Raw genomic sequence first — 25,269 nt, forward strand, 5'->3', positions numbered from 1 at the left:
GCTTGTCTATGAGAACCAGGGTCAGGACGGAGTATGACTTGTTAAGAATTTGTACCAGGATTGACTTAGGAAATTTAGAAGGAGAAAGAACAACATCAGATGCTTCAAGATTTAGGGACATTGTTTTGTTTCTCATGGGAACTGTTTACCTTCTAGTAGAGGGTATTAGAAAACAGAAACTGGAAGGAAATTTGAAAAGGATAGATGTGCTAAATATAGACCTTTTCTTTGTATACTCTCACCATTGGCAGGAACAATGATTATGACTAATCAAGAGTCTGTCAGCTGCCTTGTGTGGGGATAAGTCTAACAGAAGTTAATAAACTGAAAAAAATTAAATGGACCATGTCAATACTTGGGTTAAAAATAAATTATCTAAACAAAAGCCTGGGGTTTTCTAAGAGTTATGCATGTCTTACATTATTTAACTTAGCAAAACCTAGAATAACTTTCCATTGGATACTTCTCATGAAAGTCATGAAAATACGCTGAAGTGATTTTAGTAGAAGCAAGTCTTAGTGCCTGATATGGGTTGAATTGTGCCCCTCCTCCCCCAATTCACATGTTGAAATCCTAACCCCAAATACCTTCAGATGAGACCTTATTTGGAGACAGGGATTTGACAGAGGTAATAAAGTTAAGGTGAGGTCATTAGGGTGGGCCCTAATCCAATATGGCAAAAAGGGGAAATCTGGCTATTGAGATACCCAGAGACAATGTGAAGAGACATAGGAAGAAGATGGCCATTTACAAGCTGAGGAGAGAGGCCTGGAACAGATGCTTCCCTCACAATTCTGAGAAGGAATCAACCCTGCCAACACCTTGATTTTGCACTTCAAGCCTCCAGAACTGTTAGCAAATAAATATCTGTTGTTGTTTAAACCACCCAGTCTGTGGTACTTTGTTACAGCGGCCCTACAAAATAAAATAGCGCCCAAGAGCCCCATCAAGGACCTACGCCATTGGTTCTGACTGAAGCCTTATGGTTTCATCCATCTTTTCTTTGTCAGGGTGGTTGGTGTCAGACTGGGAGGCCAGAACAAAGATAGAATGTAAGAATCCCAGTGTGTCAAACCAACTCATGAGAAGATGGAACAGAAACACAGAGACACTGGGAGTTTGATTACTCTCATGGTTTATTAATATTCAGATTGAAAAAGGAGCCTTAGAGCCGCAAGTTAATGCTAATTGGCACATTTGCTTTATTTCTTTATTTTCAAAACAAACTGGGTTTTGAATTTTTTCCTTTTTGTTCATTCCATCACATTGAAAAGGAGGAAAAGAAAAATGGTTTTGAATTCACTCGATATTTTGGACTCCTCAGATGAACGGAACATTGCACACACACTTGGAACAGAGAGAGATAGAGAGGAAAGTGGACTCCCACAGGGCCACACGCACCAGATCAAAAAACTTGGATACAGTGCAAGAATTTCCCAAAATGATTGGATCATCATTACCAAAAACTCGCCATAACAACACCAAGAAACAAAAAAGGTTTAAGCCACACTGTTTGACTTGGGATCTTTCCTGCTTTTTTTTTTTTTTTTTAATGTTTGCCACACAGAGAGAAAGAGGGCTAGTGGGTGGGAGAGGACAGACTCACAGACGTGAGTAGGACAGGAAGGGAAACTTCAGAGAGGAGTTGAGAAGAGGGTGAGGAGGGACAGGGTTCAGGAGAGGGGAGAGTGGGGATGTGGAAAGCCATTTCTTAAAGTTCAGGCATGTTCTTGGTCCGCCTCACGTTCTTCTCCTTTACCCTCATCCTGCCGGGCACTTTCCTTAGGTTTGGTTTCGTCTACAGCTTCTGAGGAAGAAAACAGATGGGGTTAGGGCAGGGGAAGCAGAGTTAGTATTTTGTCTCATCTGTTCAGATGATAGTGAAATGCATTTCTTCTTTTCATACCACTTCATAAAAGATTTAAGATAAAAAGAGATTATTGCTATCTCAGTAATGTAATTTCCAGGTTCAGAAGAGTTTACCCCCAGGAAATTGTTCAGTGACACATAGGGAAGAGCTCAGGAACAAAGCTGTGATATCGTGAGCTAGAAGTTCACTAAAGAGAAACTACCATGGTCTTTAATCTCTCAGCCTTACAGTTAAGGTATCCACACATGGGGGGCCCACAATGATCTTGTATTTCTTTTGCATTAATGTTAGACTTACCATGAGAGATACTTTATGTGGGTCATTCAACATCCATTCCAACTCTCTCACCCCTTATTTTTAGTATTATAAAGGCTGGAAAGTGAAATACTTGCATTTTCAGCTCCCCTTGGAGCTAGGAATGTCCATATCACACAGTGATGGCCAAGTCGATAGAGACAGACTTCCCTGGGAAGACTCCAGAGGAGGTGTTTGCTCTTTACTTTCTCCTATTCCTGATGACTGTGACATCAAACTACCTGGTAGTGCAGCAGTCAGCTTGTGACCATGAAGATAAAAACTATACACTAAGAATGGTGAAGCAGAAAGAAAGAAAAAAACCTACTTGTGACCGACCATACTACTCCTGGACACTTTTCCTCAGATTTTTCCTTATTAATGTGAGACAAATAACTAACTTCTTTAAGCCACTGTAGTAGTTTTTAGTTTCTGGCAGTCAAAAACATTCCAAATGAGTACACTTATCAATAGGGCAAGTGTGTTTTGCTTAATAAGAAAGACTTTGTTTCTTTTTAAAGGATCATTTTTTTTCCTTAGGAAAGGTGATTTTCTAATTACTCTTCTTCCTGGTTTCCTGCTAGAACTCAGTCAACTGATTTCATACTACAGACAGCTTACTAGTATGCCAGCTAATGGAAAGAGAATTTGCCTTGACATCACATCTGTTATTAAACTAAACTCCTGTATCAGGGTCTCCAAGACTCCCGCCAGATTCAGCGATTTGCTAGGAGGACTCACAAGACTCAGCATATAGTCCTACTCATGGCTACCATTTACTACAGTGAAAGGATATAAAACCAAAAAAAGCAAAGGGAAAGGTTGTATGGAGCGAAGTTTGGAGGAAACAAGGCACAAGATTCCATGAGTCCTCTCCTCATGGACTCATACAAGATGTGCTTAATTCCTCTAGCAATGAAATGTGACATGTGTGAGACGTCATAGACTAGGGAAGCTCACCTGAGCTTACAAGTCCAGGGTTTTTATTGGAGACTGGTTGTGTTGGCACCCTCTACCTAGCATGTACCAAATCCAGACTCCCAGGAGGAAAACAGATGTCCAGCATAAACCACATTGTTGGTGCAAAGAGTTTAGGCACAGTGAACACTCTTAGCTAGGAAGTGGTGAGAACCCTCTCAAAATTCAAGTTCCCGGATGCCAGCCAAGGGTCAATTTTTCACACAAGTATTTCTAAGACTTGAGAGACGTTGAGACTAGAGAAATGGGGGACTTTTAGGAGACCATTAGAAGAGCTCATAAAAATGTATGTTTCTTTGAAATCAGTCAGCTATATTTATATTCAGATAAAGCTGAACATTTATATCCAAACAAGACCACTGCTGCTAAATATAATTTTTGGAATTCCTTCTTTGGACACCTATCTAATAATATTCTTTTAAGTCTCTTCAGTAGCAGAAAGTGCTTATCGTTTTGAAAATAGGTGTGTTTTTTTAAGAATCAAATGAGGCTGGTCTGGTAAGTAGTAACTATGGTAGGTCAGTTTATCTTACAATGACTTGTTTTTGACCAAAGTTTTTAAGTCTGATTTATTTTGTGGGATTTGCAACAGACTGTAAGTTACTTTCAAAATGTAGTTATCCTAGTGAGGCTATCTACTACTACTCATAAAGAATTTTTTAAGACTAGATACCTCCAAGGTGATCATTATTAACTCTTGAAGAACCAGCACACTGATCACATTTTCCAACAAAAATTTTTGGGTGAAACTAACTCAGTTCTGATCTTCATAATACACTATGTACCAGCAGTGTTCCTTGTGTATTATAGAACTTTGGCGCGCTAATGGATCATTTAATTTTCTATCAGAAGAAAGCTTCCATATTTGTTAGATCTTTTTGTAGTAATTTTCAATTCTTTCAGATAATTTACTTAGTCCCCTAGCTATGCCCAAACTTTGGAGACTACAGGTATGCCCACAGTGGTTTATCATTTTTACCAGTTCCAAGAAACCACATATTTAGTGCCCTCTTCAAACTGCAAAAGAAACAGAATATTGATTTAAACTGTCTAGAAGAACACAGAAGGATTAACTACGGGAGCAAGAGAAGACTTCAAACCTCTCTTACTAAAATAAAAACTTGGGAGCTATTATGTATGATTTGAAGGAGATTAGGAAACTCAAGAGAAAAGGTGAAATCAGGTCGGTTAAGGTGAGAACAGAGGTATATTTGTGAAATAAGTGAACACAATTCAAAAGGAGAAAAAGAAGGAAAAAAGATCCAGATAATTTTAAATAGCCACAGTTTCTGTCCACTTCTGGAGTGGAATCAGGTTAAATCCTTCCAAATTCTCCCACTTTCTCTTGTCATTCTTTGCCTAGGCTCAGGAGAAACAGTGAAACTTGACATGCATCTGTTAATTGTGACAGGAAGTCATTGCTCTCTGTTCCTTATTAAAAGAGCTTCAATATCTACATATTCTTTCTCTCAAATGCTTCTTTCTCTCAAATGCTTCAAAGTGTTTGAAATATAATGATTTATTCATTTAGTTGTTCTATAAATTGGTATCAAACACCTGCAATGTGCCAGACATTCTTCTAGGTATTGAGTAGAAAAGTGAGAAAACCAGTAAATACCCTCGCTCTTCTTTAAGCCTTTTGTAATAAATATTTAATAGGCAATGAAATCCATAATTATAGAATATTGGCAGTGAGAGGGACCTCTAAGGTCACCTAGTGACTAAACCATAAGTCTTCAAGGGTAACGACAGTATCTACTTTTGTACAACTTTGAATCCCCCATGTCCAGCACAGAACCTTGTGCAGGAAAGGCCTTCAATAAATACTTGCTGAATGAGAGAATGAATGGACATCCTCATTTCATAGAAGAGGAAACTGAAGTTCAAATAAAGAGATTTTTCTCTAAATCATATGGTTTGCTCATGTCAAGCCAGGACTAAAATCTAGGTCTTCTACTTGTCCAGGTTTCCCCATTATATCAGGTGGTCAAATTCGACCAGAGAAGATCAAGAAGGTCTTTATGGAAAGAATAATAAATTGTAACTTTCCTGACCCCTTGTATAAAGTGTTTAGCTATAGCTACCGTATTTGATTCTTTCCAACATGTTTAGAACAGTTCTAAGTGCACCTGTGTCATTTGATTAATTCTCACAGCTACCTTTATCATCCCAGTTTTATAGGCGGGGAAGCTGATGCACAATAAGACAAAGGAACACACTGTCTGTGAATGGCAACAGTGAATTTCAACCTAGGACAGAGCCATCTAGGTAGCATCTATTTTACATTGCTCTCCCAGCTCGTCCTTTGCCCAAGAAGGGTGGATGGGCTCAGAGTAGGAGCTATAGCAGGGGGTCCACGGGTATGTAGGCCTGGAGACTATGAAGTCTAAAAATTGGTCTTTGTAAAAGCAGTTCAGAATAGAGGGAAGAATTCTGATTAGTCTTAAATAATATGAAATCTGGTCTTGGCCCTTTCTGGCACTAATTACATAATTTGTAAATGTTAGAGATGAGTTAATATGTATTCTTTTTAGTATTTTATGCAAAATATTTGATCATCATGGTGAGTTCAAAGATGGATGAATGGCTGAGGCCAGCTGGTCACTCCAGTGATCATGATCCAATTAGAATAAGTAATCACATTCCCCATCTAGAGGCTCAACCTCTTTCTGAGACAGTTGTTACTTAAGAAGAGGCTGTGGAAGCTAAAGACTGAATGGGATTTTCAGTACCAAGTGACATAAAGCAAGTGAGGGAAGTAAATGGGCCCGGAGCTGGCGAATGAGGGAAGCCTGATGTGACAGCTGAAATCCATCAAGTTAAAGAATAGAAAGTGTTCTCCCTATTTCAGTTTAGCTCTGAATAGTACTTTTACTCATATTAAATATGAAAACCTAACATTAATACTGTTATTTTGGTTAAGGCATTACAGGAAAAGAAAGATCACAAAGTGAATCACAGTTGACCCTTGAACAACAACTGGGTTGGGGGCGCCGACCCTCTGTGTAGTTGAAAATAATCCATGTATAATTTATAGTGGGCCCTCCATATACATGGTTCATCTGTATCTGCAGTTCCTCTGTATCCAACATCCAACGTCCATAGATTCAACCAACATGGATCATGTTGTACTGTAGTATTCACTATTAAAATGAATCCACATATAAGTGGACCCTGCAGTTCAAACCTGTGTTGTTCAAGGGTCGACTGTATATATTTCCTATCTATGTGTATATATCATGTGACTAGCAAGCATCCTCACTAGGAATCATTATTAGTCTACCTAGGATGGGTTTCTTCCCCAAAATCAGTCTTCACCCCAGAAATCAACCCTGAAATCCAATTTTATTATGATATAGACTATGCCCCCCAATAAATAAATAAAACAAAAACTGATGATGTGTTTTAGCAGTTTGGTCTAAAAGGGGGAAAAATTTGTCTCTTAATAAAATAAAATTGAGCAATTTTAATAATTATTATTTGTATTAAATAAATTCTCAAAAATTACAGTTAATTTGAAGAGATAATGTTAGAATTTGATAAACAGCTATACCCTTCTCCAGCCTTGGCATGTTAGCCTGGACAAAAACATTACTTCTTCTGGGCCCAAAGACCTCTTAGAAATAACTATGTTCACTAGCAGCTGCCATGAATTTTATCATTTCTATGTTACTTTAAAAAGAGAAAATTAACATCATGACAGTAAAGCCATGTATTCTTCATGTTCTAGAGTTGAAGTCTGCTTCAAAAGGGAAGAAAGAAATGTGTTCATTAATTCATTTATTTATTCAGTAAAAGGTCCTGGGCCTTTACTACATGCTACACACTGTGTCATGCATTTCTAATGGTTTCTTTTTTTTTTAATTTTACTTATTTATTTTTGGCTGTGTTGGGTCTTCGTTTCTGTGCTAGGGCTTTCTCTAGTTGCGGCGAGCGGGGACCACTCTTCATTGCAGTACGCAGGCCTCTCACTGTCGCGGCCTCTCTTGTTGCCGAGCACAAGCTCCAGACGCGCAGGCTCAGTAGTTGTGGCCCACGGGCCCAGCTGCTCCGCAGCATGTGAGATCTTCCCAGACCAGGGCTCAAACCCGTGTCCCCTGCATTGGCACGCAGACTCTCAACCACTGCACCACCAGGGAATGTGCCATGCATTTCAAATGCAATGCAGCGCAGTGGTGATACAACAATGAAAACATCAAGCAAAGAGCTCTGCCTTCTTGGAATTCATATGCTAGTAATTATTGTTTGTGAGAGAAGGGGTGATAAAGGAAAAATTAATATCTAGACAAGAAGAGTTCAGCCCAGAGGGGTATATTTTCTCCTAGGCCACTTCTCTTGGATTTGCAAAGTTGAGCGTCTCTAATGAATCTCATAAATTTTGAAATATGGAAAACTCTAGTAGTTTTCTTATTCTTGACCCACAACTACCAGTCCTAAGAAAGATCAAGACCACATTAAGACAGCAATAAAAATGAAAGTCATTTCTATATCCATTTGGAACCAGGTGGTGGTAGGGGACCCCGGTGGATGATTTCACAGTGGTCCTTGAAATATGTGCCTCTAACTGGCTCTCTGATTCTTGCTGAAATAGATTCTGGAAGCAGCTCTTGTCTTTATGCATTCCATTCATTTCCTCGAAAGGGTGAGAATAGCACGTCTGCACATTCTGTTGGTGAGCAAATACCAGGAGCATATGCAGCAGCGGCTGCTTGTGTGCTCAGCCAGGCAGCCCGGCTGCAGTGCTGCTGGAGAGATGGCGGTGTTCCCAGCTGCCATCGCCTACACTGAGCTCTAATGGCCCTGTTTACTGGCACCGGTCCAGGCCCCTCCATAGCCCTACATTACTGAAATTAGGTTGAGTGGATTTCCCAGTAAAACATTACCTCTTGGGACCTGCCCAGCTCTCCCTAGCCTTGTCAACATTGATTAAATAGAAGCTGCTATCATCCTGGGGCCATGCCCACAATTACTCTACCAATCACCACTGGGCTGGGCTGTTTGCTTCCTTTCCCTTTTGATTTTCACTTTTCTTGAATATTAAGCATCATTACCTCAGAGGCTCAAAGGAAAGTAATAAAAAAAACATTCTGTAGCTACCTCACATATGTCCCTTTGTTACTTACATGGTCTTCCTCTTGAGCTGTGTACCAGATATCAGTCTGGAGCCTGGATCATGGCTTTGGGTGGTCACTTTTTGCTATTTTTTGTTTTTCATTTTTACCATGTTTTCCATTTCAAGTCCCTCTCAAATCACTGAGCCAGTATACAGCATTTTGTGTCAGCAGAGTGGTGCAAGTATCACCTATGCTCCCACTCAGTGCTTTCTGAGACTTTGAAAGCAAATAATCCTATTGCTTATCACACTACTCACTTGAGGATTTCAAAGAGTAGCAAACAAAAACCTAACCAAGGAGAAAATTCAGAGGCGAGGTCCCAGTGATATCTGAAACATACATATACAAGTCTACTTCTCTCAAAAGTTTCGGCCTAGGACCAAGCTGATTTCTGTGTAGCCTTGCTACCGATTAGTCATCTGACCTCAGAGAAGTTACTTTTCCTTTGCCTCTATTTTCTAATCTATAAGAAGTATGGATAGTAATGACTGCCTCACCTTATTGAAAGAAGGTATTTAAAAGCACTTTATAAAATTTAAAGTGCAGCATATAGTATTTTGAGATTTTAATCCAGCCTGTGGGATTTGGGTAAAAAACATCCATCAAGTTTAATAGTTTCATCCCAGGAGGAAAAAAAGCAATTTCCCACAGGAAAAAAAAAAAACATCTTTCTCAGGTAAATGACTAAGAGGGCTTCTCCCCTAGAATGTTCCTATAAAGTCTCTAAATAAGAATACAAGTGATTTATTAATTAGTCTACTCTGTTACAGAAATTGAGAAAGAATCTAGGATTTCTAACCTTTGGAACAAAATTTAGTGTTTCATTCTGAAACAGAAATGACCCAGGGATTTTTAAAAATTAAAACAAAAGTCAAAGACGGTACAAGTTGGCCTTGAAAACATCTTAAACATTCTCTCTACAAAATGTCTATCAAACCATCAAAAATGAGTGTCCTACCTTCTTCCTCCATTAGAAACACGCAGAAAGATCAAAAATTACAATTTATGTGGCCTGCATAGTTGCCTTAAGTCATTTTTGGAACAAGATGGGATAAACATGTAAAGCTGAATGGAATTAACATGATGTCTTATCATTATTACAGTGAATAAGTCAACTTTTAAAGGCTGAAAATAAAAATAAAAATTTGGGGGGTATTTCCACTCTAGCATAAAAGTCAAGTACACTCACTCCTTCTTCCCTCCCCTCAGCTAAATTGTGCTGAGCTGGCAGTTGAATCTGTAGATCTTCCGAGGCATTCCTTATGGTTAGGATGTGGGAGGAGTGGAGGAATGGGGAGTCAGTACATTGAAGGCTCCTATGACACTGAGACATTTTGAGAAGGGCTGTGTCAGGGATAGAGAAGTGATGTTGTGATATAGTGTGTTGCTAGTAGTGACTATCCGAAGAAGTTCAGTCTAAAAATTGTCTTACCCTCTTCTGTAGATTATAAATATATTAAAAAATTCAAAATCCCGGGTTTCCCTGGTGGCGCAGTGGTTGAGAGTCCGCCTGCCGATGCAGGGGACATGGGTTCGTGCCCCGGTCCGGGAAGATCCCACATGCCGTGGAGTGGCTGGGCCCATGAGCCATGGCCGCTGAGCCTGCACATCCGGAGCCTGTGCTCCGCAACGGGAGAGGCCACAACAGTGAGAGGCCCGTGTACCGCAAAAAAAAAAAAAAAAAAATTCAAAATCCCATCTGACCAGAGTTCAACTCTGCATCTCCCCTTTCACCTCACAGTATCCCAGGTGAGGAGAATCTAGCTAGGAGAAAATCTTAGCTACATTGCTCTAAGCCATTACAAACTCAACTGTCTAAGGTGCCAGGCAGCTAATGTGAATGTGAAAATCTAGCCATAGGTAAAATCCAGTGGCAGGGTCCATGGAGGCCTTGTAAGAGCAGGCATTGCCTAAAAGCATTTAAAATTTTTAAAACACTATCACTGGAAAAATAAAAGGGGAAGGAGTGTCTGGCATATGACTCTTAAATTATATCAGGAAGATACATTTCTGGACTCTGACTTCAAAATGGAAGCCGTTCTCTTTAATCAGTATAAAAGATAGTCACACTGTATTTGTCTTCAAGAACTAACTCCAAATCAGGAGTCCTAATTAACAGTGCGAACTTTTCCATTTTGCTAAATTTAAATTACTCACATCTCAAGATTTTTTTTAGTGAATGAAGTAAAAAATAAATAAGGACTACTGCAGATTTTATAAAAGGCCTACCAAAGCAAAAAGAGATACCAAAAAATCCAATTCTCAATATTCTCTCTCCCCTCACTTGCTGTTCAAATATTCTCAACATCTCTACATCCCTACCTATACCTTCCAGATGTCCTAGGCTCCTTTTACAGATGCTGTTGGTGACATTCTCAGATCCCTTTTACCAGGCTCATGTCCCCAGCTCCCAGCTGCTGGAGGTGTTGGCTGCCAATGATCCACACCTGCTCCTTGGGCGGGGGATGTAAACTGAATCACCTCAACCTGAGGTGCCTGAGAGGTCATGCCCCTTCTGCCCCCTGTGACTCCAGACACAGACAATTTCTGTCTGTGATGCAGCTTGTGCTTCAGCACAAATTGTGGGATTAGGCTGAGACCATGCTTTTCCTGAACCCACTTTGCTGTCTTCTTCCCCTGGCTTCTCTTCTTTCTTCATTCCCTTATGGATTTCCACCAATAAAGTATTCGCACAAGAGTCCCTTCTCAGGCTCTGATTCTGGGGAATGGGACCAGTTATTCCTTTAACCAAAAATCAAGGACTGGAGATGAGAGGCAGGCCAGTCAATTTCCTTAGTCAATGTACATAGCAAGTCTTCAAGGTTTGAATCATTTGGGTTTGCGGCTTAGTCAGCCCTCATGACCCAGCTCAAATGTTGTTTCCATACCTCCAAACCTATCCTACATGGAATTAATCACTTTCTACTCTTTATTTGTATAGAAATTATATCCGTTGCATTATATCCTAGTTTGTGGTATCTTTTCTAGTCTTCTTGACTGTGACATAATTTCTCAAATGAAAAGTCTGATACATTTGCCATAATTTGAACTCCACAAAGTCAGAGATTTTTTATTTTGTTCACTGATGAATCCCAAATGCTTAGAAAAGTGCTGGCAAATATATATTTTTTTAATGAATCAAGGCATCTATATTAATGTCAACTCCTAGCATCATGCTTATCACAAGATAGGCGTTTAATATATATAGGAGGGACGAAAGTGATGAAAAAAGGGGACAATTCCAAATATGCTTTGTGTCATGTAGATAAAACCTTAATTACCTCAAGCATAAAAACTGTGGACCTGTATTGTTATCATGACCAAATAGCAGAGGTATGCCTGAATTTCAAAATATTGTATTATGAAAAGGAAACAATATAATTCTGCTTTATAGGCATTAGGCATGGAAAGAATTATTCCATCATCTTCTTTTTTTTTTTTACTCATTTTAATTTTATGTCTTCTAATTTTATAACAAATTATTCTGATATAAAAAACCCAAATGTAAAAAATAGATATCTACTATAAGCATCACTATTTTTAGATGGCACAGGGTAGTGGTTAGGACAGCTGGTTCTGGAGCCAGCTATTTTCATTTAAATTCTATCTCTGACACCAGGACTTGGAGTGAGTTATCTAACCTCTTATTGCCTCACTTTCCTTATCTGTAATTGGTATTAATATTGGCACCCACCTCATGGGGTTACTAAAACACTCAAATGTGTTAATTATTTAAAATACTTAATAAAGAATGGCATGTTTCAGTAAACTGCTCAATAAATATTGGCGATTATTATTAAGTGAGTGGGAGGGAACTAACACTGGTTTAATGTTTACTATGTGCCAAACCCAGTGCTAAGGGCTTTCACATACTGGTATTCAATATATATCATCCATGCTCTCCTAATCCTTTGTCAGTAAAATGGAAGTAATAATATCTACCTCATAGATTTGTGATGAGCATTAAATGAGAGGAAAAAAAAAGGCAACCTAACACGGTGTCACTACCTTGCTCACCTATGTGCCTAATAAATGAGAATTATCTTCTCTCTCTCTCCACTAATTCACATGTATCCACTCTTGGACTATAGCCAAAGAGAAAGTTTCTTCAAGTATCCTGAGAAAGGGAGACAGAGTTTGTTCCTTATAAAGTTTCTGCTTGTAGAGTAAAAAAAAAAAAAAAAAATTCTTTGAAAAAAAGGCTTTGAAGTCAAGGTCTAAATTCCAAAAATGATCACCAGGGCGAAGCTGACTGTTGGCCAAACTTGAGAGGCATGATTCTATGGTGCAAGAATCAAGGCTGCTAAATAGTAATGTCTCAAAAGACAAGAACTTCTCTGCTATTGCCTCTGCTTCAGAAGAGGACAATCTTCTCTATTTCACACTTAAATAGCAGTCAGTTGATTTCAAAGGAAACCACCTTATCCTCGGGCTTCGCTCCATTGGATTCCCCCCAGTTTGTAGCAAAAGTACATTTACTATACTGACTGAGCAAGAACCAAGGAACCCCTTGCCCTCAGATGTGTAATAAATCTTGTTCCAGTAGGCAAGTTACAGAGGGGATGGCAATTATCCAGGCTTGAGACAGTACATCCAATTTTAAGAAAAATTCCCTGATTCATTATAATTATTGAACCCAAGACTTGAAAGAAACCTAGGACTTTTTGTCCCTTAACCTTAAGGAAAATGATCATTTACAGTGAAATTTTTCAGCTTTATCATGAGAAAGAACTTTCCATTTCCGGAAAGGCTTGCAGTCCTCTGTGGACAAGGCATGTTTGGGGGGAGAAATCCCTAGGGCTGTGTGGAAGACTGCTCTGAGGGGGTTATTCTTTCTGCTTATGCACTGTACTGTCTCGTTTCTGGGACTTCTCAAGCATGGAATTCCAGCAAACCTTGAAGAGTAAAGAGATTAAATAAAGATGGAGTAGGAAGTGGCCACTTTCTTACAAGAATTAAAGGCAAAGAAATGCCATACTTCTTTTGGAATCTTGATCAAACATGATTGAAGTTGGCATTTTTTTTCTCCACTAAAGTTTATTCATAATTCCTCTTCCTGCATTTCAGAGAAAGATAATAGTTTTCTAAAAATCAAACTGCATGTATTTGATGTTAATTATTTAGGTCCATACTTAGGAGATGAGGAAATGTCGGACAGGCTAATTGTGTTTGTTGGTCATTTTTTCATTGAATCTACTCTCTTAGCTATTCTTTCTTGAAGTTTTTCACATTTATCGAAACAAGCTGCTTAGGTATTATACCAGCCATTTCAAACAATTTTGTTTCCTTAGATATTTCTATTATGCTCACTGTTTTCAACAATGAGTCATCCTAGATCTTATCTAGTGATCAGTTACAAAAGTGTAGTAATTTGTGTTTGTCAGACCTTGAGAAAGTTAGTGAACTATTTTCTAGATTATACTTGTTTTAAAAATTCAACCAATGATTTGTAATGTTTTAACATATATTGAGTTAATATGCCATATTACAAAAAATATTACAAATATTTTCAACATTTGTCTTTAAAAGCAAAAGCAGATCTAGATTTGCCAAATCTCATGATCTGATATTTGATTATATGATTTGATTATCTGACTCCACAGTTAAAATACAGAAACCCAAACTAGAAATAATTCTAACTCTATAAGGGTCTCTCCAGTAGTGACTACAGCTGCCAAAAAATTTTTCCTACATATGAATATCTATTGCTTGGATAACATTTAAATTTTGAAAGAGAAGCGCTATACTTATGAGTCATATTCAGCTCATGCCTTGCCATGTCTCACCATGATGTGTTTGGGTAGTAACTGAGATTAGCTAAACAATTATTTATCTGTGTTGTTTAATTTTCCCTTATGGCTGTATCTACACAGCACAAAGAAAACTAAAGACTTGGCAGTTGTCTTGCTAATTTTATCATTGCAAATGGATAAACCACATAATTCAGGACAAAAATACAAAATCTGTATATATTGTTATGGAGTGAGCTCCTAATTGTAAAATTACAGAATAATGAAAGCTGAAGGAGATCTTAGAGATTATCTGATCTCAGCCCCTCACTCCCTCTGAGAAAAACTGAAGGTAGAGCATTTCTGTGACTTGCCCAAAGTCTCACAGCTAATGAGAATTCAGTGATCCTCCCATAACACCATGTCTCTCACAACCTTTGGAGATGATGAATTCCACTGCTTGATTTTAAGTGGCATCTCTCTCCAGTAATCCTAAATGCACTGTGTAAGTCTGTTCCTCCCTCCCTCCTTCCCCCTCACTCCCTCCATTCCTTCTCTCCTTTGTGAAATAAAAGGTAAACTCAATATAATTTTACTTTAAGAGCTACCAGAAGTAATTTTAGATACTCTGGAGGCTTGCAGAACCAGGGCTGAGGATTACTGCTGCATCTAACTTCAACACATCATGCACAACTGGTGAGAGGTGATGTGGATATTCTATATAGAGAGGGGAAAAAATGGGGACCTCTAAAATTGGTGGCTTAGGCTGAATAGTAATCACTGATTATGGCAGGTTTCATAAACTCAGTGACTAAAGAGTTGCTGGGTAATGAAAGTCCAGAAGTAGCTGAAATTACTACAAATGCTGTCATACCTAGAAATCTGTAAGAGATCAGTACTATGTCCTGATAAGAGCAAATAAAAGTGCATATCATTCTCCCATCTATCACCCCCTCCACTTCCCAATGAAAGCAGAGTGTTCAAAAGCCCACTGAGAAGGTTAACTCAATTTTGAAATTAATTTAAAAATACATTATTGTAATGAGAAAGCCCTATAAAAGTTGTTTGTGTTATATGCTTGTGTGCAGGTAAATAGATGCAATCCCCATCTCTTGCTGGGACAATTCATTTTGCACTCATTGTGTATTTTGGCTTCCTAGGGACTGTCAAATTATGGTACTGCCTTTGAATGAAAAATTGCTTTAAGAATCAATAGTACTCACTGGAACACAACCAGAACTATATCAAAAAAGTGATATTCATATTTGTACTAATTTCTCTCTTTTTAGTGAAGATCTTAGAGCTCTTATATTTAGTGGCAAAGAATGTAATAGCCTTGGCTATTTAGAGACATTGGGACAATGAGCAGTTGAATAAAGATTCATGGTGAGTCTATAGCTTACCTTAGATAGAACCATAGAACCATATGTGTCCTGCCCATCCTATATCACTGCCATTGGAAAAATCATCCTGCTGAAGGCTTTCTCTCTTTTCTCCACTCAGTGTTTTTTTCTCTAATAAAACTATTTTCTAAGACATACCTTATGTCTAGAATCTACCTCCTACTCTCTTCTTTCTTTCAAAACCCTATTTATTTGAAAGTAATCAGACTGCATACAGAGACCTTAGAATAGAAAGGGGCTCTGGAGACCCACCAGCAACAGCCCACCTAATACAGGAATCTCCCAGAATCCTCCTATCAGACAGGCAGACTCTGCTTCAACAGGCCACTCCAGCTTTAACTGTAAATTCTTCCTGAAGTCAGCCCACCCCTACCTCTCCTAAGTTTTTATGGAGTTCTTTCCTCTAGAATAACACAGAACAAAATGTCTTCAATATGTTTTCTTTTGTACAAGACAGTCCAAAAATGCAAAGGTAACAGCCTCTTTCTTCAAGAAATTTACCAACCTGTTCTTTTCCTCTTCAATCAACAAACTTCATGAAAAAATAAATTCAAATTACGCCTTTTCTTCATCTCACCTCTCTTAGTTCTCTAGGAGCTGACTTCAACTCTATCATTTTTCTAACGGTGCTCTCCTCAAACTCACCCCCTCCCTCAAAATTATATCCACATCATAAGGCCTTTTCTCATTTACCATTGCTCTTGATCTTTTTCTGACTCCTCCTTTTGACAGTGTTACTTGAGCTCTATGCTCCAGAAAATAGGGGCAGTTAAGAAATTTTCCCAACCTTTTGTTTTCTGAAGTCTCCCCATCCTTTTATGCTCTAGGAAATGGCTTACTGTAAAATACTCTTCTCCATATGATCTGCTGTCCACTCTCTCTCATGGCTCCAGAAGACTCATGGGTGACTCCCTTGTTTACCTGTAACAAGGCCAAACACCGATCTTTCCTCCTTTGCCTTGAACTTTCTATTCTTTGTTTCATGAAGGAGGATAGAATTCTTTGTCTCTTTGAAACAAGGTAGACCAGTGATAAATAAATCTTGTTCAGCTAACTGACTAGACTCCCCCTGATTGCAAAATAACCTCATTTGTAAATCACCCCACCTGTAATTTGTCTACTCCGCCTATAAAAGTCTAAGGAAAAGCCACCCTGCCAAGAGACTGTGATCTTGGGAGCTGGGGTCCCTATTGCAATAGTTTGAACAAAACCAACTCCTTAATTGTTGGTGTATTTTTGTTTTTGACATCTTCTTAAAATATTCCTTTTTTCTTATCTTTAATGAAGACCATGTTCTGGATCTGTGTTTGCTGTTTCCTCACTTTTCTTGGCCATTCTAGGTCTAGTGTTTGTTCCTTATCCCCTAACAAGACACAATGCAAGATTCAATTCTACATTCTCTTTGCAGGCTCTGCATCTAATAACTCATTCTCTCTAATGACTTCGACCCCGACCCCATAACCAGGTAACCACCACATTTATATTATCATTGTCATATTGTTAATCCCTATACATCACTGTAAGCATATTAACTTTCTTTAACACACGCTTTAATGACTCCTGGCCTCGTATACATCAAATTCCAATTTCTACTGCCAAATACTTCTCTACATCCTTGACTCTACTCCTGGCTCCAATTCTATATCTCAGTCTGTACTGGACATCACACAACCACTATCGCTACAAATATAATGAGATTGGCCTTATCATTCTTTCAGAGATCCAAATTTAAAATCCTCCCTCTCTATGTGCATCTATCTGTGTCTATTGATTCTCCTTTCTCAGCAACACATATTTCCAATTGAGGCCATGAAATGGAAAAAACAATTAAATATAAGTACTGTACTGATATACTTGATGAAAAATGTGCCAAACTCACAGGGAAAAGAGACTAGCAATACTACTACAGCTTGGGCACGGAGCCAGTAGTAGTCAGAGGAAGGACAGGTGGGTAATAATAACACAATATCTGAAGTAGACGTGGTTAAAGGCAATAGTCAAATAGAAGGTCAACAGCAAAGGTAGTCAACAGGCATTGGAAACTGATAGAACACAGCAGCTAGAAAGAGGCCAGTATAGATAGACCATGGACATGTGGGCAAGGCTGTCAGCCAGCAATAGGGTCCCCTAATCATGGGACCAAGAACAAGATTCCCATCTCTAGGAGACAGGATGAGAATAAAGCAGGGTCTTAGTCTCAAGAGAAATCAGAGTATAAATGAAATGAATGAGACAGGGACCTAGGTAGAGCAAAACCAAGATGAAGTTTAGTTAGTGGAACTGTTCCCAAGTGAGAGACCAATTATTGGTGTTTGGGCACAAGTTGACTTGAGGCTGAGCCAATTGTGTGTAGGGCTCTTTAATCCTTCCTAGTCTAGGAATGAGAATGACATTGATTCCAGAACCAGACATAGAACTCAACTTGAAAAACAGATGGCAAGTGACCTCATTGGTGTGGCCTAAAGGGATACAGGACAGTACACCAGGCTAGCACTTCAGGGGGTGGTGGCAACACTAACATCTGAGCCAATAGAGCCATCTCTTAGCACATCTTTCTGCCTCCAAGGTGGCCCTCTTGTGTGCTCCTCTGCTGTCGCTGATAGGGGTAACTATAATAGTTATTTAAAGCCTACAGATGATAATGCAAAAAGAAAGAGGAGATAGCTGCTGCCCCAACAAATTATTGTACATCACTGAGTCTAAAAGAGGAGACATGACTTTCCTTGCGATTTAAATGAAAGTGTACTAAATAAAATTTTTTGGTCGTAGTCTCACTATAATTTGCTTGGACATGTTTTATGTCTGCTGTCTGACCCTCATGTCTTTGCCATCACTGCTAAATTCATAGAATTCCCAAAGGCTTTTAAACTCATCCAGGGACCTGGGCCTTCTTGTCCAATGCTGAGACCAAACACAAGAAAATACTAGGGATAGGAAAAATAAAATAGCAGTTAATTTTGTTTTCTAGGTTAGATTTTTATGAGATCTTAGAAGGAGAATTGGTGAACTCAGGGAAAGTTAGTAATACATTTGGGGATAAAGTATTGAAAATATTCCAAAAATGTGGGAGAAAATGACTTTTTTACTGAAGCTAACTTGAGTAAAATTATATTGTAGAAAGAAATTTTATGTGGCAGAATCTCACAAAAGACTACTAGGAACATACCCATATGTGAACACAGCTTGGTCTATTGACACGTCACAGCTAGGGAGAGCACACAACATGGAACCATGAGACATGGCAGTAAGAGGGGGTTAGAAAGGACTTATCTGAGCTTGTGCTACAGGATTTGGAGGTAGATTCAAGGAAGCAGAGCTTTGCTCTTTATTGGATGCTATCACAAAATAGGTGTCATTTTATGATTGGGCATCTTTTTTTTTTGGCATCACTTTTTTAAAATTTATTTTTTAATTTATTTATTTTTGGCTGTGTTGGGTCTTGTTGTTGTGTTCAGGCTTTCTCTAGTTGTGGAGAGTGGGGGCTACTCTTCATTGTGGTGCACGGCCTTCCTCACTGCGGTAGCTTCTCTTGTTGCGGAGTACAGGCTCTAGGCATGTGGGCTTCAGTAGTTGTGGCACACGGGCTTAGTTGCTCCGCGGCATGTGAGATCTTCCCAGACCAGGGATCGAACCCGTGTCCCCTGCATTGGTAGGTGGAGTCTTAACCACTGTGCCACCAGGGAAGTCCCTATGATTGGTCATCTTAATAAATATTATCTAGAAGGAAGGAAGAATGAGGTAAGCATTATCATTCACACAGCCAGGCTAGGGAAATATCTGGCCATTTTATGGTTTAGACAATGTCCATACTTAGTCCGTGTTCAGACGTGATTACAGGAGTCTTGCTTTGTCTGGAACCATCACACAAAGTCCAGTGTTGTGTTCTCTGAAATTGTGCATGTTAATAGGAGAAGACTAAGGCCCACCTGTGGGTGCCAGGCCAGATCCTGGCTGTTAGGAGCTGCTTTTCTCTTTCTTGGGAGAAACAAGGGAGAGATTAAACATAACTTTTCCAGATTTGAGGTGTCAGTGTTCAGGTCTTTCCTTGTAATTGCCTGTATCCCCCTCCAGAGTTCTCCCTCTTGTCATACTTAATGAATGTGTGATTCCCCTGAGCATAGAAAGAGAAATTACATTGATTGCCCAGAGACAGTGAAAAGATTCTACCTCAGTCCAGTGTCATCAGCCGAAGCCCTATCCTGAAAGGTTTTACTGGCTCTTAAAGCTGCTGATGGCTCCCAATGGACTAGTGGCACTCTTTGCTAATTTAACATATTTTAATTAAATAAAATCTTTCCTGAGGAAGAAAGAGCGAGCCGCATCGGGTCTGTCATTTCAGTTGTTTTCTCACTTCCCTGATATGACGAGACAGCAAGTTTGAGTTTTTCACCCTCTCTCTCTTCCCCTCCTTCCTTTAATGGCCTGTCAAAAGGAAATTCCATCCTGTGTTGGCATTACCGCCTGCTGTAAATAAAGAGGAAATGGGAGGAAAGAGGAGGTGGGAGGGGAAGGGTGTGTGTGATAGAAGCTAGATCCACAGATCAATCTCAAGGCATCTCTCAGAGTGTCTAGACACCAGCTGCCTGGTAACCATGGAAACCCACAACTTTGACTGATGGGCTGAGGAGTAACGACTCTCAGGAAATCCTGTTGGGAGCTTGGTGGCAGCGGGGAGAGGAAGGAAGGTTGGGATAATGGCGAGAGAGTGTTAGAGTAATAGGGGAGAGAGCAAGAGGAAACACAACTCTCTGTGAAATGGGGGCATTACCCCTCATGCACATTCCACAAGTGGTGACAAGATACAAATGTGCCATCCCCAGCAGGTGTCAGGACACAGGTTGCTAAAGATGAAGAGCTGAGTTGCAATGATTACATTCCCATCAACCTCCTCAGTAAACCAAAGCTTTTGACAGTAAACAGACATGGTCAACAATTGCCTGAGGCAGCCTTGGGAGGGGGAAGTTCTGGTCCCCAAGAATGGTTGTCACTTTTACAAGCACTTAGAGATAAAGAATACGCACAGCTCTGTACATGAAGTGTCCACCTTTCCTGCTGCTCCCATTTTCCTTTGTCTTAGGAAAGGGTTAGGATGCTGTTTAAATAAAGGAGGTTGGTGGTGGGATTGTTGAGGGAAATGAAGAGATACCAGTTTAGGGCCAAATCTTCTGTCATATAAATGTATTTTGTTCTCTTCTTCATAGACAGATGCCTATCCTCAGAGGCTTCCAATCCATAGATTTTCAAGTGTTACAGTTGCTTGCTGTAACCCTGGTCCCTTCCCACCACACATTCTTTTTGGATGGAGATTTTCAGGTAGCACTGGCACCCCTCCCCTCCACCCCTCTCACCACCTAATTTTGTACCCATTCCCACCCCCCAACCCCATCTCTCCATTCCACTTCCTTGACCAAGTACCACCACATACAACCCCCCCCAGGGACCCCCAGACCCTTTGGTGATGCAGAGCAACCCTTTCTCACCAAAGTTTGTCTACAGCTATACAGACTACATTTGTTGTCTGTCTCACAGTGTTTTGCCTTTACTCAGGCAATCTTACCCATCACAGTTAGAGTCTAACAGAAGACCTGCTAATTTTATTGGTGTTATCAGGGTCACAAAACTGTTTCCTAAATGGTGCAAAGCTAATAGATGGTGTGAGAATTAACCCTTGGACTCTGACTGATCAAAACCAAGAGATGTGTGTGTGTGTGTGTGTGTGTGTATACATTCTGTACATTTTTATGTAGTGTCTCCTCTGAAGAAATGCTCCTGTATGAAAAAATGTTCCAACCATATTTAGCTATAAGCAACATGTAGGCAAATTCAACATACTCAAAAAGGGCTACTAATAAGTAAATACTGAGTTAACTATCATTTGTAATAAGTGGAACATTTTAATCCAGCAGAGACTCCTTATTAGACATTAAAGCTTCCATGACTTTGATTTGATGACTTAACCTGAGAGAAAGGCAGCTCCCTCCTAAGCAAAGATGTGTTTATGTCATCTATTTTCAGTCAGGGCAGAACTCTCAGTGGTCTGGAATTGCTAAAATGGTCCTCTTTTAGAGATGGATACTTTGCATGGGGAGATGAAACCACTTTCTTCCCTATGATTGTGTTCCATGTAGGGAGTGACAATAAAGCAGTGAGACTGGGACACAGATCTGGCCCTCTGGTGCCACTGACAGCTCGGTTATAGTCACTGTCCAGCTGCCAACATCTTCCAGTCCCTAGGAGGGATGGTGTTACATGTAAGAATATAGGAGTCTCCAAGGAACTTGCAAGCAAAGAGGAAGATGGAGGAATGTCTGTCCAGGAGGCAGAGGAGAAGTTCCTTCAGTGGTGATAAGGAGTAAACCAACTGAGTGTGAGAGGGACTTTGGGTCACCTTTGCCACCTATGCATTGACCGTCAGCACTGACTCAGCTACTCTGTTTGACTAAGGAGGCACCTTCCTCCTCACACTTCTACTGAGCATTCTGTTCCTATTCTAGTTGCTGGGGTATAGCAGTGTACAAAATAATAATAAAGCAAAAAATACCCTGTTTGTGGAGCTTGTACTATTCTATAGATTAACAGGTAAAATATATAGCATGTCAGGTGGTGGTAAGAGCTATAAAAAACATACTGTGGGGAAGGAGAATAGAGAGTAATGGAATGAGGGTGGTGTGACAATCTCCGTCAGAGGGAAAGTCTCATTGAGATGGTGACATGTGAACAGAAGCTGAAGAAGGTTAGAGAGTGGAATCTATGAGGATCTCAAAGTTGGGGGGGTGGGTTTCTAGACAGAGGGACCAGTAGTTCAAATGCCCTGGATGTGAGCACATGTGGTTTGCCGGGGCTGTAGCACAGGCATTATGTTGCTGGAAGGGAGCAAGAGAGGGGCGCGGAGAAACTGGACTTCAAGTGGTGACCTCCGTGGGACGTTAATCATGGAGGGCTCTGAGGTCATGTTAAGACCTTGGCTTTTATTGAAATGAGATGGATGCAAGAGAAAGTGAAATTGTGCTCAGATTCTAGATATATTTTGAACGTGGAGCCAACAAGATTTGCTGACAGATTTAATATTGGAAAAGACAAAAGAGTTGGGGCTAATTCCAAGATACGTGGCCTGGGGTTCAGGAAAAGGTGAGCTTGCCATTTCCTGAGGTGGGGAGATTCGAGAAGGAGCAGGTTCAGGGAGAAAAGATAGGAGTTTGGTTTTCAAAATGTTTAGTTTGTGGTGTCTATTCGATATACAATTGAGTAAGCGGTGGTCTGGAGAGGGGAGAGAGGTCTGGGCTACTGAGGGATCATTGGGATTTATCAGGTTGTAGGCAATATTTGAAGCCATGAACTGGGAGCAATCACCAAAAGAGTAAATGTAGATGGAGAAGAGGAGGTCCAAGACTGAGCTGTGAGAGACTCCAAAAATTAGAAACCAGGAGATGAAGAAACAAGGACAAGAGAAACTGAAAAGGAATAGCCAATGTGTTAGCAGAAAAAAATCAGGAATAGGTAATATGCTGGAAGAACAGCAACTAAAGTACTTCAAAGAGTAGAAAGTGATCAACCATGAAATGCTATTGGTAGGCCAAAGAAGACGAGCCATGGAATGGACCACTGGATTTTAGCAATGAGGAAGTCATCTGTGACTTTGGCAAAAGTTTCTTTGGAGGGTGAGAAGGTAGGTGAGATTGTCATGGATTCAAGGCTGGGAAGAAACAAATTTGAGCCACTGAATGTAGACAACTCTGATGAATACAGAGTCAGGAGCTTGATAGCCTGAGTTTGAATTGAGAACCCACCACTTCCCAAATGTGATACTTTGAGGATGTTATATAACCCCTCTGTACCTTGATTTCTTCAACTACTGAATGGGGATAGTACCTACCTCATAGGATTGTTGTAAAGTATGATACATATAAAATGCTTAGTCAATGTGTTCAGTAAGTATTAACTTGAACAGTCCTTATCATCACTTCTCTTAATCCTTAATAAGATATGGTCCTTGTGAACAAGTTCTATTACTGATTCTGGAGACTAAAAGCATAAAAAAAAATTGTTTGAACAACTATAATGAAAATTCTGCCAGCCTTGATCCACTCTCACAATGCTCTATGGCAGATTTGGATTGAACCACCTCAAGGGAGTGTCATATTTCATTTTCCACACAGCGTAAGGTTCTGGTTTAATAAAAACTTAGTCTAGGGATCCACAGTGTTTAATGAGTTTGAGGTTTTCCAAGCACAAATATTCTTTAACTCTGAAAGACCCCAAAAGATTTTTTTCTGATCACATGGAGCTTCAGTGGTGGTTTACATACGGTACTTTGAAGTATATAAAGTTCAAAGTGCTAAGGCATTGATATCTCTATGTCACAAAAATAGTTCATCTGTCATGCTGTCAAACAGACATCTTTTATCAGCTAACACTTCTGCATCACAATAAAAATTGACATTTGTATAATGGTCCTGAAGCATTTTATGACTATGATTACTATACTTCTAATGTTGTATATATTTTACTATATCCCAAACCTTTCCCAATTGGAAATCCAATAAAGATATGATGGCAATTATTAATCAAAACATTTGATTAGCCAGAATGTCCCATTCCCCAATCACACTGGAGAACACAGAATTTACTGTAAACGTACTGCTCCTTTTCTGTCTTGAGGACACCAAATTAAATAAAAGAGGAGAATAAAAATAATTATATGCAGGGAGCAGAAATGAGACCCTGATGTATTCACACTCACTAGCCATGTGACCTAAGTCCTTTAAGTTCTCTGACTTCTGTAAAAGGGACAATGATACCACTCATCATAGGGTCATTATGGGGCTTAAACAAGAGACTCCATGTAGAGCATTTAGCAGAGAGCCCGGCACAAGCCAAGTAAGTGTTATTTATATTGTTATCATCGTCAGTATTACTGTTGCTATTGCAGTTACTCTATAGTGAAGACTTAATAAGCGAACACCAAACCAAAGGCTGAGTAATTCAAAGCTATCTAATATGCATTAGGTTGGCTTCACACGTTAATTAAGGCTTGAGTTAATATTAGTAATATAGAGTCACCACGGTCTTTGTGAGGAAGCCTCAATTAATTATAGGAGCTCAATAAGCATACGGGGCATGTGATATATTCATATGGATTTATTCCAGATGGATGGCTTTTGGGGTGGGGCTGGAGAAAACAATCTTCACTTCGATTTCTGCAACAGCGTCCGCTGCCACTCAAGGCTTCAAGAGCTACTCACACAGCTTGCTGTACGGCTGCAGCCCCCTAAGTGACAGGGGGACAAATAGCTGCTGTCTCATCATACCTCTCCCCTTCCCATCTCCTCCACCCTCCCGCCAGCCCGCCAGGCACGTGGCAGCAATAAGCTGCCTGCCTCACTGGGATCCTCAGCTTCATTAATAAGCCCTGCAAGGCTGATAATTGGGGATTTGCGGAGCCTGCAGTCTTTCAATAAGCCAGGTTGTTATGGAAACCAGAGGCAGACCTCCATGTCCAGGCTATTGATCCTAAAAAAATAAAATAAAATAAAAGTGGAGTATCGGAAATGATCGTTTCAATCTATCCTCTCCTCCCCCATGCCCATCATTTTATTTTAGAAGTTCGCCTCCAATTTGCACACGTGAGAATTCACAACTCTTCTCTCTTTTGGGTTCCTTCTCAGCACTCCCCTACCCCTTTCCTAATTATAATTACAACTGAATTTTTTTTCACCTCTAGCAAAAAATCAGCTGAGCAGGGTGCTGCAGGAACACCAGAGTAGACACTCTAAATCTAATTTAACACCATGCCATTAATTCTGATGATCTGAGCCAGGAAATCAGCGATGAATTTCAATGTGCTTTCCCCGCCATTAAAAGAAAACAATAATTGAACAGGA

The 25,269-nt window shown here is 39.8% G+C and overlaps 1 protein-coding gene across 2 annotated transcripts in view; it reads right to left on the minus strand.

The window, feature by feature from the left end:
• Positions 1-1,133: 1,133 nt before the first annotated feature.
• The window catches only part of GAP43 (growth associated protein 43), a 93,195-nt gene continuing 69,059 nt past the window's right edge, over positions 1,134-25,269 (minus strand). For both annotated transcript variants that reach the window (XM_082625496.1, XM_082625497.1), the window contains one exon: positions 1,134-1,807. In XM_082625496.1, the coding sequence (XP_082481622.1) occupies positions 1,719-1,807 (89 nt within the window). In that variant the 3' untranslated portion in view covers positions 1,134-1,718. The remainder of the gene's footprint in view (positions 1,808-25,269) is intronic.

This window comes from Mesoplodon mirus (genome assembly GCF_964341445.2).
Source record: "Mesoplodon mirus genome assembly, chromosome: 6".
Classification (NCBI taxonomy): Eukaryota; Metazoa; Chordata; class Mammalia; order Artiodactyla; family Ziphiidae; genus Mesoplodon; species Mesoplodon mirus.